At 56.2% G+C, this 16,024-nt stretch overlaps 1 protein-coding gene across 6 annotated transcripts in view; it reads left to right on the top strand.

Moving 5' to 3' along the window:
* HDAC4 (histone deacetylase 4) overlaps nt 1-16,024 on the top strand; it is a 284,862-nt gene that overhangs the window by 209,627 nt on the left and 59,211 nt on the right. For all 6 annotated transcript variants that reach the window (XM_065917180.1, XM_065917179.1, XM_065917181.1 and 3 more), the window contains 4 exons: nt 6,076-6,207; nt 9,931-10,043; nt 13,347-13,463; nt 13,558-13,756. In XM_065917180.1, the coding sequence (XP_065773252.1) occupies nt 6,076-6,207; nt 9,931-10,043; nt 13,347-13,463; nt 13,558-13,756 (561 nt within the window). The remainder of the gene's footprint in view (nt 1-6,075; nt 6,208-9,930; nt 10,044-13,346; nt 13,464-13,557; nt 13,757-16,024) is intronic.

The following is a 16,024-nucleotide window of genomic DNA, read 5'->3' as shown; positions in this document are numbered from 1 at the left end:
CAGCTCCCTGGTGGCTCAGACAGTAAAGAGTCGGTCCGCGGTCCGCAGTGCAGGAGACCTGGGTTCGATCCCTGGGTGGGGAAGACGCCCCTGGAGAAGGGCGTGGTACCCCACTCCAGTATTCTTGCCTGGAGAGTCCCATGGATGGAGGAGCCTGGCAGGTTGCAGTCCACGGGGCCGTGAAGAGTCAGACACAACGGAGAGGCTGACAGACCTGCTCAGTTAATCCCACGGCGACCCGCCTTCCCTCCATCTTTACGGGCAGTTTTGGGGTGAGTGAGCCTTCAGGACACTGTGTCAGCGACTGCTGCTCCCAGGGGGTCCTTTCTGGACCCTGGAGACAGACTCTGTGTCTACAGGGAGCTGTGTGTCTGTTACAGACTCCCGGGGCGGACGCTGATGCTCGGGCCTCACCAGGTCACAGGGCAGAAAGCTCGGGTCCCTGGGGTTCCTGGTACTTAGTCCGGAGGACGTGTGCTCACTCCCAAGGAGGGCCCCGAGCCCAAGCAGCGGCCGGCTTCCCACATGTCTCCACAGTGATTACGGAGCACGCTGGTCGGGCGCTCCCCGGGTGCCTGGCCCTGAGTTGTGCAGCAGGCAGGGGACAGGCCACCACTGTCCACGTGCTCCAGTCCTGCAGGAGGAGGGGAACTGCAGGGTCCAGGCCCAGGGTGGACCTGTGGGGCCCGGAGGGAAGGGCCCTGGCCCGTGGAGGGCAGGGCTGGCTTTTTGCCGCAAAGGAAGAGAGGACCCAGGCCCCCCCCACCCCCGTCGGGTCTGTGCAGAAGCCCTTGCCCAATGGCTGCCTCTGGGCCTTAGAGTCCCCCTCTGCAGCCCCCAGCCTGGCGGGACCCCCACTGCCTTGGGAGGGCCTGCCTGGGCTGAGGCGGTGGTCGCTGTCGGGCGGAGAGCCAGACATCGGGGTATCTGATCGCTGAGGCCTCGTGACACGTCGGGGAGTGTGCGCAGCTCCCCCTGCAGTCCTCCCCTTCCCGCTCGTCCTCGCCGTGAGGAGCACGGCGCGAGGTTACCAGGGACGCGCGTGGCACGCCTCTCTGCGGTCTGGGAAGGGCGGGTCTCCCCGCCGTCCGTGTCTGGTTCTGATGTGGTCTGTGGACCCGGGGGCAGCTGTGGGCAAGGCCCGCACTGCGCACGGCTGTGCCTGGGTATGCTTCATGTGGGTCTGGGGCGGGGCTGCAGGGGAGGCAGGGGTGGAGGCCCTGCGGCTCTTGTGTGGGACCAGGCACTGTCTTAGCTTTCCGGGCGGGGTGAAGGGGGTTGACCCCGCAGTGCCCGGCCATGCCGGCCCCCCAGGCTTCCAGCCCTTGGGGCGCTTTTGTGTGCTACTGTCTTCCCTCAACTTTGTGCTTCTTGCAAAGTGGGTGTGAATGTGTTCAGAGGGTGTTCATAAAGGCTTTGTTGTGCTTGACCAAAGAAACTTCCAGAGATGGCACATGTGGTTAAGTATTAATACTAAGCAGCGTCTATGTGGAAAAGGGCCTCTCTTCACACGTTGATGTCCGTCAAACCTGGACTCCTCTTCGCGTGACAAGTGCCCAGTGAGACCTGGACTTATCTTGTCCAGATGCACCCTGTTCATACCTGAGCTTGGCGGCCGCCTGAAATACTCTATTGAAACGACTGGTGTAAACACCAGTCTTAAGCACCACGTAGAGTGCTTTTTTTTTAATTAAAAGATCACAAATGGAATGCATCAGTTCAGTTCACTTTAGTCGCTCAGTCATGTCTGACTCTTTGCAGCCCCACGGACTGCAGCACTCCAGGCCTCCCTATCCATCATCAGCTCCCGGCGTTTACTCAAACTCATGCCCATTGAGTCAGTGATGCCATCCAACCATGTCATCCTCTGTCGTCCCCTTCTCCTCCCGCCTTCATTCTTTCCCAGCATCAGGGTCTTTTCCGATGAGTCAGTTCTTTGAATCAGGTGGCCAGAGTATTGAAGTTTCAGCTTCAATATCAATCCTTCCAATGAATATTCAGGACTGATCTCCTTTAGGATGGACTGCTTGGATCTCCTTGCAGTCCAAAGGACTCTCAAGAGTCTTCTCCAACACCACAGTTCAAAATTCTTTGAACACCACAGTTCACTTCTTTGGCGCTCAGCGTCTTTATAGTCCCAACTCTCACACCCATACATGACTACTGGAAAAACTGTAGCTTTGACTAGATGGACCTTTATTGGCAAAGTAATATCTCCACTTTTTAATATGCTGTCTAGGTTGGTGATAACTTTTCTTCCAAGGAGCAAGCGTCTTTTAATTTCATGGCTACAGTCACCATCTGCAGTGATTTTGGAGCCCAAGAAAATAAAGTCTGTCACTGTTTCCATTGTTTCCTCATCTATTTGCCATGAAGTGATGGGACCAGATGCCATGATCTTAGCTTTTTGAATGTTGAGCTTTAAGCCAGTTTTTTCACTCTCCTTTTTTACTTTCATTAACTGGCTCTTTTGTTCCTTTTCACTTTCTGCCATAAGGATGGTCATCTGCATATCTGAGGTTATTGTATTTCTCCTGGCAATCTTGATTCCAGCTTGTGCTTCATCCAGCCCAGCATTTCTCCTGATGTACTCTGCATATAAGTTAAATAATCAGGGTGACAATATACAGCCTTGACGTACTCCTTTCCCAATTTGGAACCAGTCTCTTTTTCCATGTCCGGTTCTAGCTGTTGCTTCGTGACCTGCATACAGATTTCTCAGAAGGCAGATCAGGTGGTCTGGTATTCCCATCTCTTTAAGAATTTTCCAGTTTGTTGTGATCCACACAGTCAAAGGCTTTGGCATAGTCAATAAAGCAGAAGTAGATGTTTTTCTGGAACTCTCTTGCTTTTTTGATGATCTAACAGATGTTGGCAATTTGATCTCTGGTTCCTCTGCTTTTTCTAAATCCAGCTTGAACATCTGGAAGTTCCTGGTTCACGTACTGTTGAAGCCTGGCTTGGAGAATTTTGAACATTACTCTGCTGGCGTGTGAGAGGAGTGTAATTGTGCAGTAGTTTGAACGTTCTTTGGCATTGCCTTTCTTTGGGATTGGAATGAAAACTGACCTTTTCCAGTCCTGTGGCCACTGCTGAGTTTTTCAAATTTGCTGGCATATTGAGTGCAGCACTTTCACAGCATCATCTTTTAGGATCTGAAATAGCTCAACTGGAATTCCATGACCTCCACTAACTTTGTTCATAGTGATGCTTCCTAAGGCCCACTTGAGTTTGCATTCGAGGATGTCTGGCTCTAGGTAAGTGATCACACCATCGTGATTATCTGGGTCGTGAAGATCTTTTTTGTACAGTTCTCAGTGTTCTTGCCACCTCTTCTTAATACCTTCTACTTCTGTTAGGTTCATACCATTTCTGTCCTTTATTGTGCCCGTGTTTGCATGAAATGTTCCCTTGGTATCTCTAATTTTCTTGAAGAGATCTCCAGTGTGGCCCGTGCCCCTGAGCCAGGCAGCGTGCATGCTGGCCAGGCTGTGTCTTTCTTGCGCTCCCCCTGTGCCCAGCATCTGCAGGCACGCAGGGACGGTCCCTAATGTCGCTGTTTAGTGGCAGCTCCCCCATACGCTTTTCTCTCGGCCGTTTTTCCTCTGGTTGCTTTATATATTAATATCCCTCCTGCATCTGTCACATATGCTACGGAAAGTTGTATTCTAGAAAAGTTGTCTAGAAAGTTGTCTTTTTAGAAAAGAAGAAAAGTCGCTCAGCCGTGTGCAACTCTTTGTGACCCCGTGGACTATACAGTCCGTGGAATTCTCCAGGCCAGAGTACTGGAGTAGGTAGCCATTCCCTTCTCCAGGGGATCTTCCCAACCCAGGGATTGAACTCAGGTCTCCCACATTGACAGCAGATTCTTTACCAGCTGAGCCACAAGGGAAGCCCTTGTCTTTCTAGAGCTCTCTTTTTATTGTTATCAGAGTAAGTAAATGTCCATAAATCACAGCCCCACCAGGCTCCCTCCAGGAACGGCTGGCCCCGCCCGGCCTGGCCCTGTGTCCTGATAAAGCTCAGAAAGTACACAGAAACCGCCCGTGACCTTGACTGCGTTCCCTTTATCCTGACTGATTTCCCTTTATCCTGAAGTTGATCATTTGTCTCATTTGCTTAGTTTTCTGTCTGCCTGTGTTTTTTAAATTGAGGTATAGTTGATGTACAATATTAAACAGCTTTCAAGTGGACAATTTTTTAAAGTTATATTCCATTTGTACTTATTATAAAATATCAGCTGCGTTCCGGGTGTCTCCCCGTCCCTGCTTTTAATTCAGCCCCACGGTTTGGCTCTGCTCCGGCTCCTGACTGCCCTTCACGGCCTCCCGAGGAGGCCTGGCCTCTTCCCTGGACCCCGCCTGCTCCTGTGTCTGGGCTCTGCAGCTCCTCCGAGCTTTCTGAGAAGCTGTGTGTGGAACTTGACTATCTGGAGCCCTTGCCTGCCGGCAGGTGTCTTTACCCTGGCTCCCGAGTGATGGATAGCGTGGCTAGGTCTAGGGTCACCTTCCTTCAGGGCATTCAGGCCCTTGTCTTACCCTGCAAGTGACCAGAACCCCACCCTGCTCACAAGGTTGACCCTTGGGCCCCGAAGCTCTGAGACCTTCCGGGACGCCCCCGTCAGGACCAGGCAGAGTTGCTCCCAGAGACTAGCCTCAGTGACGCCGACAGGGACCCCCCCACACGGGGCGGGGCCACATGCTGCCTCCCTCAGGGGCTGCACTGTCCTGGGTCTCGGGCAGATTCCTCGCCAGGACGGACACATGGTTGTAGAAACCTCATGCAGGTTCAGCTGACATCTTGTGGGGAGAGGGGTTGTGTCTGTTAATCTCGCAGGGCGAGTTGGGCTTCCTTTTTTCTTTTCTAATAATGGTAAAGTAAGAAGCTCAGTGTAGAAATAGAAATAAGTGAAATGTGAAGCTCCAGTTCTCTCAAAAATGTAAAAATAGTATTAAATATTAAAAAACACAGAAGCGGGTCCTCTTGCCAGCAGGGATGGCCGTTCCGTTACCGGGTCCTTTTCCCCTTTTGACACGAACGTCCTGCCATGGAACCTGGCCATGCAGACAAACGCTGCAAGCAGAGGTCGTCTCCCCGGGATCGGGCCTCCGGAGCAGGCTGCGCGTCTGGAGAGGCTGCCACCTTGCTCGCACCTCACACCTCATTTCTCTGGGAAGCATCCTTCAGGCGGGCTGCTCCTCCCACCTCCTCCCAGGACCCGTCTTTACCTCCCAGAGCCCCCCAGGGTCACGCCACTGCTGGGACCCCTGGCCCTGCCCCCCAGGCTCCTAGAGGACAGAGTAGCAGCAGCCGTGAGATGTACACACGGCCTCGTTCGTATAACCCCAGCCAGCTTACCTCCGACTCCGAGGGGAAGTCTGATCCTGTTGCTTATTGCTCTAGAGAGGGTAAACTTCCTGTTCCAGAAAGATTAAAATCAGCAGGGCTGCTGATTACAAACAAAAACAAGAGGTAAAAGAAACTCACCAGTTTGCAGATCCACAAGTAGCGGAAGCTTGAATGAACTCATAAAACGTCTGAAGGCAGAAGTCTGGTGGTGAGCTCACCGCCACCGCGGGCTCTCGAGCTGCCGGCCTGGCCTGCGGGGCTGAGACTCGGGTGTCCTGAGGCCACAGGGAGGGCCCCGCTGAGTGAGTCTACCCCCTTCTCAAGGCAGCCACACCGACATGGGACTGGACTGGTCCAGGGTGTGGTCTGGGCTCCGGGTGCAGAAGCCGGACCACTGCGGGTTTGCAGAGGGCTCCATTCACACAAGCAGGTCTGTTACCAAAAGCAACCCAAGCACCTGTGCCCCGGGGGTCAGGCGACACGCAGAGGGTGGGTCTCACCTGCAGGCAGGTGGCTAACCCTTTCATCGGGTGGGTTGGCCCTAGCACCTCTCAGTGGCTGGGATCCAAGCGGGCAGCTCGCTCCTGGGCCATCACACATAGGGGAGTTTTTGATTTGCAGGTGAGCAAGGACGTGCATAATATAGAGGTCGTGGTAAACCGCCCCCTAGTCACTTTGACCCCAGTTGTGTCTGCCTGCGGGTAATGACGTCTCCTTTTCCTGCAGCTTCTGAACCCAACCTGAAATTACGCTCCAGGCTAAAGCAGAAGGTGGCTGAGAGACGGAGCAGCCCCCTGCTACGCAGGAAAGATGGGCCAGTGGTCACGGCTCTGAAAAAGCGTCCCTTGGATGTCACAGGTACTTGAGTTTAAACCTGCTGCCCGCCTGCCTATCTCTGAGAGGCCGTCCTGCACACTCTCCCTGTAGTAGGGAAACCTGCATCTCTCTGCATCACCCCCCACCCCAGTCCCGAGGGCGGCGCCATCCCCCTCTGAGTCCAAGGGCCCCAGGTGGCCCCTAGCAGGGCGCTCAGAGCCCTGTCCCTGGGCAGCTTGTCTGCCCCCAGCCTGGACCCGCAGGGCATCTGAGGGCAGTCAGGCTCCCTGACATCCCGGGAGACGGTCAGGGATTCCAAGTGGAGGGTTCTCTGAAGCTGGGGTGTTTAACGGCTCCCGCCCTGTTGGAGAGCCCAGGTCTCCTACCTGCCCCTGCCCATTGGGAAGGAGGCGGGAGCTTGGGAGTCTCTGCGCCCAGGTCTACGCGCTGCTCTCGGCTCCCACCTAGTGGCCGGCGTGGGAAGCACACCCGCCGGGTCGAGGCCCTTCCCGGTGGTCCCGAGGACACAGCCCACTTCCTGGGGCTGTGCTGTCGGGAGGGCACCCCGCCTCCGGAGGGCGCACCCCTCGTGCAGAGGGCGCACAGCCCCGTGCCTGGAATCACGTGGCCTGGAGACAGGCGGGAAGGGCCCGTGCGCACCAAGGACAGGGTTTGATGGAGACCTGCGGCTCTCGGGCCGCCCCTCAGGAAGGAGGGGTTCGTGGGCGCCGCGGGAGGGGCCAGCCCTCCACGCCGGCTACCCGCACCCTCGGTCCGAGCGCAGAGTCTGGGGTGAGCTGAGCGCTCTCAGCCCTGCCCTGTGGCCGGGGTGCAGCCCCTGGAGCCGGGCCTGAGGCCGCGGGCCTGGGGCGCCGTGGTTCTGGTAGACCAGGCCCCTCTCACCGTGGGTTCCGTGCAGACTCGGGCCTCTCCAGATTCAGGGTGCGCGTGTTCCCCCCGCACCAGGGCCTCCTCTCTTCCGGGGGCAGCGGCCCCCACCGGTCAGGCCCGGCCACTTCTGTCCTGGTGCTGGCCCTGGCCTTCTTGCCCTCGGCCTGTGAGGTCAGGACCAGGCTGGGTGCTGCAATGATGAGCCGCGGCCTCGCCTCCCAGCAGCTGCCTCTCTGACTCCAGAGGCCAGGGCGCCCCACGGCACCTGCTGGGTGCTGGGCAGCATCACCCAGAGAGGGCGCTGTGAGGGACGTGAGCAGGGCGGGCGGCGGGAGCCCCTGGGCCAGGGGCAGCTCGAGGGATGGGCGCCGGCGGCACGGAGATGGGGCATGGGCTTCCGGTCCAGCACAACCCCCGGCGGCTGGCGGGGCGGATGCTCTGAGCAGAGCTGGCTTTCCAGAACACGGGAAAAGGAGGAGCTTTGGGCAGGGTGGGGTCCCCTCCCCTGGGGTCTCGAGCAGGAGGGGTCCGCAGCGTCCCAGACGGGAGGCAGGGAGGGACAGAGTGAGGGCGTGGCCACGTCACACCGCCTGTGCCCCGCCCCTAATCAGAGCTGTGCCCGGCGGAGAGTGGACAGGAGAAGCAGCCGACCCTCCGACCCTATCCAGGGAAATGCTGTTAACCTCTGAGCATGTTTCTTTCCACTCCTTTCTGTGCGGGTCTGGCACATATCCTGTGCACTCAATTCCTTTTTCACTTGATATTAGTCACAACACTCGTGCACCTTTAATGATATTCCATCATGTCGATGCAAATGATATCACAGTCATTATGCATTCGTATTTACTTTCTTAGACCAGATTCCTTGAAGTAGAGTGAAAAAAGTAGTCAAAACACCGTTGAGCTGAAGATGGGTGGAAAGTTGGAGAGATCACATATAATTTTTATTGCCCCCAAAAGTTGTCCCGGTTTCCCACACACTCTGGAGGGTTTATCTGCTGACGATGCTGGGGCGGCCCGTTTAAAGGAGGGCGGGAGGGGAGGCTCTGTGCAGCCGGGGGCAGGCTGACAGCAGGGAGATGCCCGTGGTGGGGTGGGGCGGGGCAGCCAGCCGTGTCTTCACACGTGACATGTTACACCTGCCAGCCCAGGTGGCCCTCCCAGCTGCCCCCGTTGAGGGAGGCACGTGTGCACATGACTTAACCTGGTGGAGACCAGGCTCTGGATCCGGTGGGTGGGGAACCAGGGCCTGGGTTCACTGTCAGTGCACGGCGGGGAGAGGGGGTCCAGGGGGGCCTCGAGTGGACAGAGCCACTTGCTGCCAGGGTGTTCCCAGGGGGACGGCTGCTCGGTGGAGAGGACTCAAGTGCTCATGGTCCTCTGGGTGGAGGGAGTCATGCATGTACCCTTGGGTTCGGGTCTCCTCCATGAGAGCTGGGCCTGCGGGAGTGGGCACTGCCATCCGCATGGCACCCTCAGCCTCTTCATGTTGCCCCAAGTTCAGCTGGAACCAAGTCTGAGAGTCCTCCAGGCCCCACTGGCAGCTCCACGGCTCAGGCTCCTGGGCCAGGCCTCAGCTAGGGGTGCGGAGAAGACTTGCCCTGGAAGATGCCGGTTGGGCCCCGTTGGGGTCCAGCCTCAGGAGATGGATCAGGCTTCCCCTCCGCATGCCTGCAAGTCCAGGTCGGGGTAGAGTGTTCAGTCATCAGAGGTCCCGTGGTCAGTGGGCGCTTGTGACAGGCAGGGAAGTGAAAGTGCAAGTCACTCAGTCGTGTCCGACCCCGTGCGATCCCATGGACTATACAGTCGGTGGAATTCTCGAGGCTGGAATACTGGAGTGGTAGCCTTTCCCTTCTCCAAGGGATCTTCCCAACCCAGGAATCGAATCCAGGTCTCCCGCATTGCGGGTGGACTCTTTACCAGCTGAGCCACAAGAGAAGCCCAAGAATACTGGAGTGGGTATCCTCTCCCTTCTGTAGCAGATCTTCCCGACCCAGGAATCAAACCAGGGTCTCCCGCATTGCAGGCAGATTCTTTACCAACTGAGCTATCAGGGAAGCAGGCACTCAGGAGGGAAAGGCAGACAGCTCAGGCTGGTTCCCTCTGAGAGGCTGTACCAGAGGTGCCAGTGTTCGACACCATCCAGCCAGACGAGGACGCAGAAATGCAAGACACACCCTCCTGTTACCACAGAGAGTCACAGGGGCTTCTCGTCACGTGTTTGCACACGCAGCAGTAGGGGCTCCTTCGGCAGTGAGGGTGGGGGCACCCAGGTGGGACACGCTCCCTCCAGAGCCCCGGCCCCGGTGGGTGAGGTGGGGCCACACAGGCCATCACAGCTGCCTGGAGACCGTCCGGGGTGCGTTGTCAGATAACCTGATCAATCACAGAGGCCACCAGCTGAGCTTTTCCCAGGATGTCTGAAAAACTCAAGGATTGGCTCAAAGTAGACATTGACAGCGGAGGCTCTGAGCGTAAGCACAGTGCACTTGACCTTCCCCTGTTCACAGGCGTTTGGCCTCTGTGCTCTGTCGTCTCCTGTTGTTACAACATTAACGATTATTCAGAGCTTGTTTCTCTGGTGTTTATGATTATTTACAAAAGAGGAGTAAAATTGACAGTGTGTGCTCAGCTCAGAAGGTTTCAGGGGTGCGTCTGTTCCAGGGGACACAGGTTTGTGAAAGTTGCGAGTCAACAGCACAGCCGAGAGCAGGGAATTAGCTCCGGGGCCGCTGTGTGTGGACCGTGGTCCCGTCCTTTCCACCGTCGGCCAGCTCAGAGCAGAGGGCCACCACAGCGGGAGGCCAGCCCAGCTCACACCTCGGGGTCCTTGCCGGGATCCAGGTCAGGCTCACGAGTGTCTCTCCCTCCTAGACTCAGCGTGCAGCAGCGCCCCGGGCTCCGCGCCCAGCTCGCCCAACAACAGCTCTGGGAATGTGAGCACGGAGAACGGGATCGCGCCCGCCGTCCCCAGCATCCCGGCCGAGGTCAGTGTGCGGCGCACTCGTCCACAGGGTGGTGTCCAGCCGCCCTTCCGTCTTGACTGTCGGGGCAGCATCTCCGAGGCGCCTCAGACCACGGGGGGCGGTGCCCGTCACCTCTGCCGGTCAGACCCCAGCTGTGCTGCAGGTGGAAAGGCGGCTCCTGGAGAACCCTCCTGCGGGCTGCTCGGGCCAGGCGGGGGGCGCTCAGGGCTCGCTGCAGGCCACGCCCTTCACCAGACCTGGGTCAGGGCGATGTTCCGGAACCTTCACTCCATGCTCTCACTTTCCTCCTTATTCACTTTGCTCCCCCGGCTCATGCCACAGCTGTCTGGAGCTCCTGCCTTGTGCAAGCCCTGTGGCCCCGCTCAGGGCCTGTCTCCTCTCGACTGGGGTGGGCGGGTGCTGGCGGGAAGGGGAGCCAGTTGCACACCCCATTTCCTGGGACGGAGCCGGCTGAGCCGTGTGCTTCCTACTTGAATGGTCCTCCTGACTGCGAGGTTCTTGTGAGGTTTTTTTTTTTTTAAGTTCCTTCCAACTTGCAGGAGGCTGTCATTTGTCAAACACGGTAATTTGCTCTCTTCCTTAAATGTTTAGAAATGAGTCCTGCCCCTCCAGAGGGCTGACAGGTTTTGGTTGGAACACATAGGCCCACGTGTCCATTTTCAGTTTTTAGACACTTAACATAAAAAGCAGATTTTTAGATTTTACACTGCTACCTCTAGCTTGCTAATCCCCCTTTATTCTTTTCCTTGTACATCTATTTTATTACCTGTGCATTTCAGCCTCCCTATTTAAGGACTTGTTTAGATTAAGAGTTTTAACAATCCTTCTCTGGGAGGCTGAGGTCATAGCTGAGATCTACCTGTTATCAGCCTTAGAACTTGGCCTAGAAATTGCTTCCTGGAACGAACTGTAAAGGCTACATGTGGCTTGTCAGTCATGCTCACAGATCCTGGTTTTATTTCAATGGGCAGTTATGCGCCTAACGGTTTCTACTGTAGAGACGCCTTATTTGAGTGGATGCCAGTTTAAGTTGCATGTTAATTTTTACAAATTGCATTTTCATGTAAATTAAGCTACTGGAAATTAATAGAAGATGTCCAAGGATTTGCAAGAAACAAAGATTGCAGTTCGTGCATTTTGTTAGATACAGTAATCACAGGGCTAGCCCTTGAAAATGTGGTCACAGTTGGATGTCCTTTGTGGATTTCAGTCTAGTTAGACCTGGACAGTTCCCTGAGCTCCTCTGTAAGCCTGAGGCCAGGGCTGGCCACTCCTCCGCCTCTGGTCCAGAGATGGCAAGGGGTCCTCGTGCGTGAGGGGAGCCCACTGGCCCAGCTCTGCATCCCCTTTCCCGGCTGGACCGAGGGACGCCCAGCATCATCCTTACACGGGGGGAGCAGGGCTCCCCGACCCTGGACAGCCTCTCCCCAGGGAGGGCGCTTCATGCGATGGTGAAAGCCCAGTGGGATCTGGGGGTGTCAGTGGGGGTGCTGCCTGGCCCTGGCCTTCCTGGGCAGCTGAGGGGCATGCCATAGGGCAGGTGGAGACAGCCAGCACCGGAAACGCGGACCAGTCAACACATCAGACAATCCCCAGGAGGCTGCTTGATTTCTAAAAATAAAGTAGGTTTTGTTGTTTATGTGTTTAAAAAAGCTTTGGTTATAAAGAGGAAATGACAACTTTCAAGCACTCAGTGTTTGCTTGTTTTATTCCTGGACAATGATAATACAGTGGAATCATGCTTTCCTTGGCAAGCTCAGTCACTTTCTCTAAATCAGAGCTTGCTGATTTAAAAAAAAAAAAAACCAGAAAAGGGGCTACTTTTAAAGCCGCCCCTTTACTCATTACTGTACCATTTACTGTGTGAACAGACTAAAGGTGGCTGCAGCCTTCACTCGGGGGAGATGCACTAACCTTCCTCCCAAGTGGCCCTTCCTGCGGTGCCCAAGGACCCAGCCGTCAGGTGTGTGTGAGTTTCCACGTGACACCAGCAAGCCACCCAGGGCCTTCTGCCCGGCACGGGATTCCAGCACACACGCCCTGGGGTCGTCGCTCCGTCCTCCGATGGACCGAGGGGCGCTTCCCGGCCAGTCCCGCCCTTGTTCACAGTAGCTTTCAGCTTACGTTCTTTCTAACCGCACCAATGAAATCTTAAAGCAGGCAGAATGATCCTCATCCTTAATTATATAATCCGTTGTGGGAAGAGCTAGGCGAAAACCGGTTGTAAGTCCATGATTAGTGTCCTTTTCTACTGCTGAGAGGGGGACAGTGTCCTTTCTGCAAGGAACCTTCACGCTAGAGGCAAAACAACATGAAATACGACAGTAATTCAAGTCCTCGGAGACGGGCACTTAAGCACACATGATAAATAAGATTCCAAGTCATCAACAGGATTTTCCCAACCTGAGTGTCCCTGTGGATGAATATGTCCTTGTGTGTGAAGACGCCTCGTGAATTTACCCTCTGACTGGCTGTAGGGCCCTGTGAACGCTGCTGTGGTCAAGTCCATGTGTGTCCAGCTTCCTCTCCCAAGAGCATGTCCTGCGAGGGGAGTGGGGTTTGAGATCAAAGGTTAGATGTGCCTTTAAGACTTTTGACATGGATGGCCAAACTGTCCTGTGGAAGGAGCAGGCTGATCATGGTCCACCCAGCAAAATGGTTCTGTTTTGCTGGGTCAAGATGCTGTTGTCATCCTAAAATACCTTTGGCAACTACACAAAAACTGCAGGTTTTTAAATGTTCCTTAATTTTTAGTCTTTTTTTTTCTTTAGATTACTGCTGATGTTGAGTTTTTTGTTTTTTTCAAATGAGTTTCTTCTCTGTCCTGGCTCTTCTTTGTCAGTTCTCACTCACTGTTGTTTGATTTACCTGCTCTTTATATATGGCCTTTCTCTGTACTACAGTTGCCAGCCTTGTATTGCTGTTATTTGCCTTTTACGTGAAGGGATTTTTCTATGATCAACGTTTCCCTCTCTGGTTCCTACCTCTCTCATTATGTTTGGGAAGACATTCCTGACCCTAAGACTGTATTTTTAAGTATATTATCCTAGGTTGATTCTGATAGTTTTACAGTGTTGTGTGGATTGAACAAGAGCAAACAAGAGACGGACAGGTCGTGAGTCGGAGCTGATGGCTCTGCGGTGCCCCGTCTGCCTCCGAGCTGTCGTTCACACGTCTCTGTCCCGGGGACCTCAGAGGGGACCTCAGCCTGCCCTGGAGGGTTTTCCCGCGTCGCTTCCCGTGGCACAGGCCGCCCAGGCCTGGCCGTGCAGCCTGCATGACGCCTGTGTGCTCTGCCTGCAGACCAGCCTGGCGCACAGACTCGTGTCGCGAGAGGGCTCGGTGGGCCCGCTGCCCCTCTACACGTCGCCATCGCTGCCCAACATCACGCTGGGCCTGCCCGCCACCGGCCCCTCCGCGGTAAGTGGGCGCCCCCGGGTCTGTGAGGTGGTGGTGTGGGCAACCCCCTCCCCAGGCCCCTGACCCGGGCGCCCGGCTGCGTCTATCTGTCCAGGCGGCGGCCGGCCAGCAGGAGGCCGAGAGACTGGCCCTCCCCGCCCTGCAGCAGCGCATCTCCCTCTTCCCCGGCACCCACCTCGCCCCCTACCTGGGCGCGGCGCCCCTGGAGCGGGACGCGGGGGCGGCCCCCGGCTCCCTCCTGCAGCACGTGGTCCTCCTGGAGCAGCCGCCCGCACAGACACCCCTCGTCACAGGTGAGCGGGCCGTGTCGGGCCATCATGGGCTCCCCAGGAGGGTGGGCGGGTGACCTGTCCCACGCCAGGCAGTGGCCGGAGAGACCGAGTCCACTCACAGAGCCAGGGGCGTGGAAGCCAGAGCGTCAGACACACCTTCTGGTTGATTTCCCCAGAGCAGGTTGCCAGCCCCTGACGTGTCTGCCCTTGGGTGCTCAGGGCTGGCCCTAGCGGGCAGCGAATTCGTCAGCAGTAACTTTTTTTAAAACGTGCCCCATCTAAGGGGTGGTTATGTTTAGAAAAAAAATTAGGGCTTTCCTTGTGGCTCAGATGGTAAAGACTCTGCCTGCAATGCAGGAGACCCAGGTTCAGTCCCTGGGTCAGGAAGATTCCCTGGAGGAGGGCATGGCAACCCACTCTAGTATTCTTGCCTGAAGAATCCCATGGACAGAAGAGCCTGGCTGAGTGCAATCCACGGGGTCACAAAGAGTCAGACATGATTGAGCGACTCACACAGACACACACACAGAGATTTGCTATAAAATTTGCACAGCAACCGCAGTGTAAAAGTGTTACTTTCCAAGTGACAGAGTGCTCAGGATTTGCTGTGAAATGAGGGGGCCCCACTGCAGAGCCGACCTCCCAGGTCCAGGTACCATCCAGCTGGGTCTTCAGCTTCCTCCCCAGGTTTTAGCAGGGCCGACAGAGCCCCCAGTATCAGTATCAGCAGGGGAGTCCCCCTCAGCTGTTGGTTGCTCTGGTGGTGACGTTTGGTTTTATCGTTCTCAGCATTCACCCTCACTCTCTCCCTTACTTCCTGACTGGCCTGTCTGTCCTCCCCGGGGTCATGTGGGCCCTTCCCTGCCCCCCACTCCCTCCCTGTTCCCAGGCTCCCTGGGGTCAGCTTACACTCTTGTAGGCAGGCCAGGAAGCCCTCTCAGCTTCAGAGCTGTGGCCGTTCACATTGACACTGAAAGTTGTGGGTTTTTTCACTTTTTTTTTTCTCTTTACACTTTTTATTTTGAATTAGGGTATAGCCAATTAACAAACAATACTTCCGTGGTGGCTCAGACAGTAAAACGTCTGCCTGCAATGCGGGAGACTCAGATTTAATCCCTGGATCAGGGATATTCCCCTGGAGAAGGAAATGGCAACCCACTCCAGTATTCTTGCCTAGAAAATCCCATGGACAGAGGAGCCTGGCGGGCTACAGTCCAGAGGGTTGCAGAGTCGGACTCGTCTGAGCAACTAACGCTTTCACTTTCATAGCCACTTTCATAGTGAAAATCTCACTTTCATTGTTAACAAACAATGCAGTGACAGTTTCAGGTGAGCAGTGGAGAGACCCAGCCACTCATCCACACATATCTGTTCTTCCTCAAACCCGCCTCCCATCCAGACTGCCACACCACACGGAGCAGAGTTCCGTGTGCTTCTCACCAGGTCTGTTAGCGCCCCATTTTAAACACAGCAGTGTGTGTGTGTCCATCCCAAACTCCCCAATGACCCCTGCCCCCGTCCCTCCCCCGGACAGTGACAGTTAAAAGCAGAGGCCATGTGTGGCTTCTCCATCCCACGTGTGACTCGCCATGTCCTCGCATGGCCACTGGCTGAGGCGTGGTAGGAACGGGACCATTCCACCAGCACGGGGAGCGCAGTCAGACAGCTCCGGCCTGGCGCACGGCCCCCAACCCGCACAGCACTCGGGGTGCAGGCTCACTCAGCGCTGACGAGGCCCACGTCGCCTTCTGCACGCCCGGCCTCAGGGCCCTTCCTCCGCGTCAGGCCCAGCTCGGGGGCCTCCCAGGCACTCAGTACGGGCAGTTTCCGTGTGCACCTCCGTCCCCCGGAGCGCAGACACCGATTACCTTGCACATCCCCTTCCGGCACCCCCTCAACGTCTGATGCCAGAAGGGTCACGGTAGATACCTCTGCTGTGGCTTCTGGTGCCAGGCGGTGTCTGAGCCGCGTCAGGAAGGGTCGGGCTTGCGCTGCAGGCTGGCTTCTGTTAGGCTCTCTGAGGTTCCCAAGACCCACAGACCTGCCTGCTCGCTGGTGGTCACTGTGGATAGACAGACGCTGTCAGAGCTAGGGGCATGTCATTCCACAAAGGCTGACCGTGCTGGAGGAGCGGCCAGCCCGGGTCCATCGGGGAGCAGGCGTGCGGGTGTGGGTTCCATGTGGCGCCTGCTCAGAGTGGCTCCCGCAGCCCGGGTCCTCGCCACTGCAGGAGGCTCCTGACAGCCAGTGATTGTGTGCTCCAGTCTTCTCCTGAAATGAGCCCAGTCC

Source organism: Muntiacus reevesi, chromosome 1, assembly GCF_963930625.1.
Source record: "Muntiacus reevesi chromosome 1, mMunRee1.1, whole genome shotgun sequence".
NCBI classification, from domain to species: domain Eukaryota; kingdom Metazoa; phylum Chordata; class Mammalia; order Artiodactyla; family Cervidae; genus Muntiacus; species Muntiacus reevesi.
The sequence above is the reverse complement of the archived record's forward strand: the minus strand, read 5'-3'. Positions and strand labels throughout refer to the sequence as shown.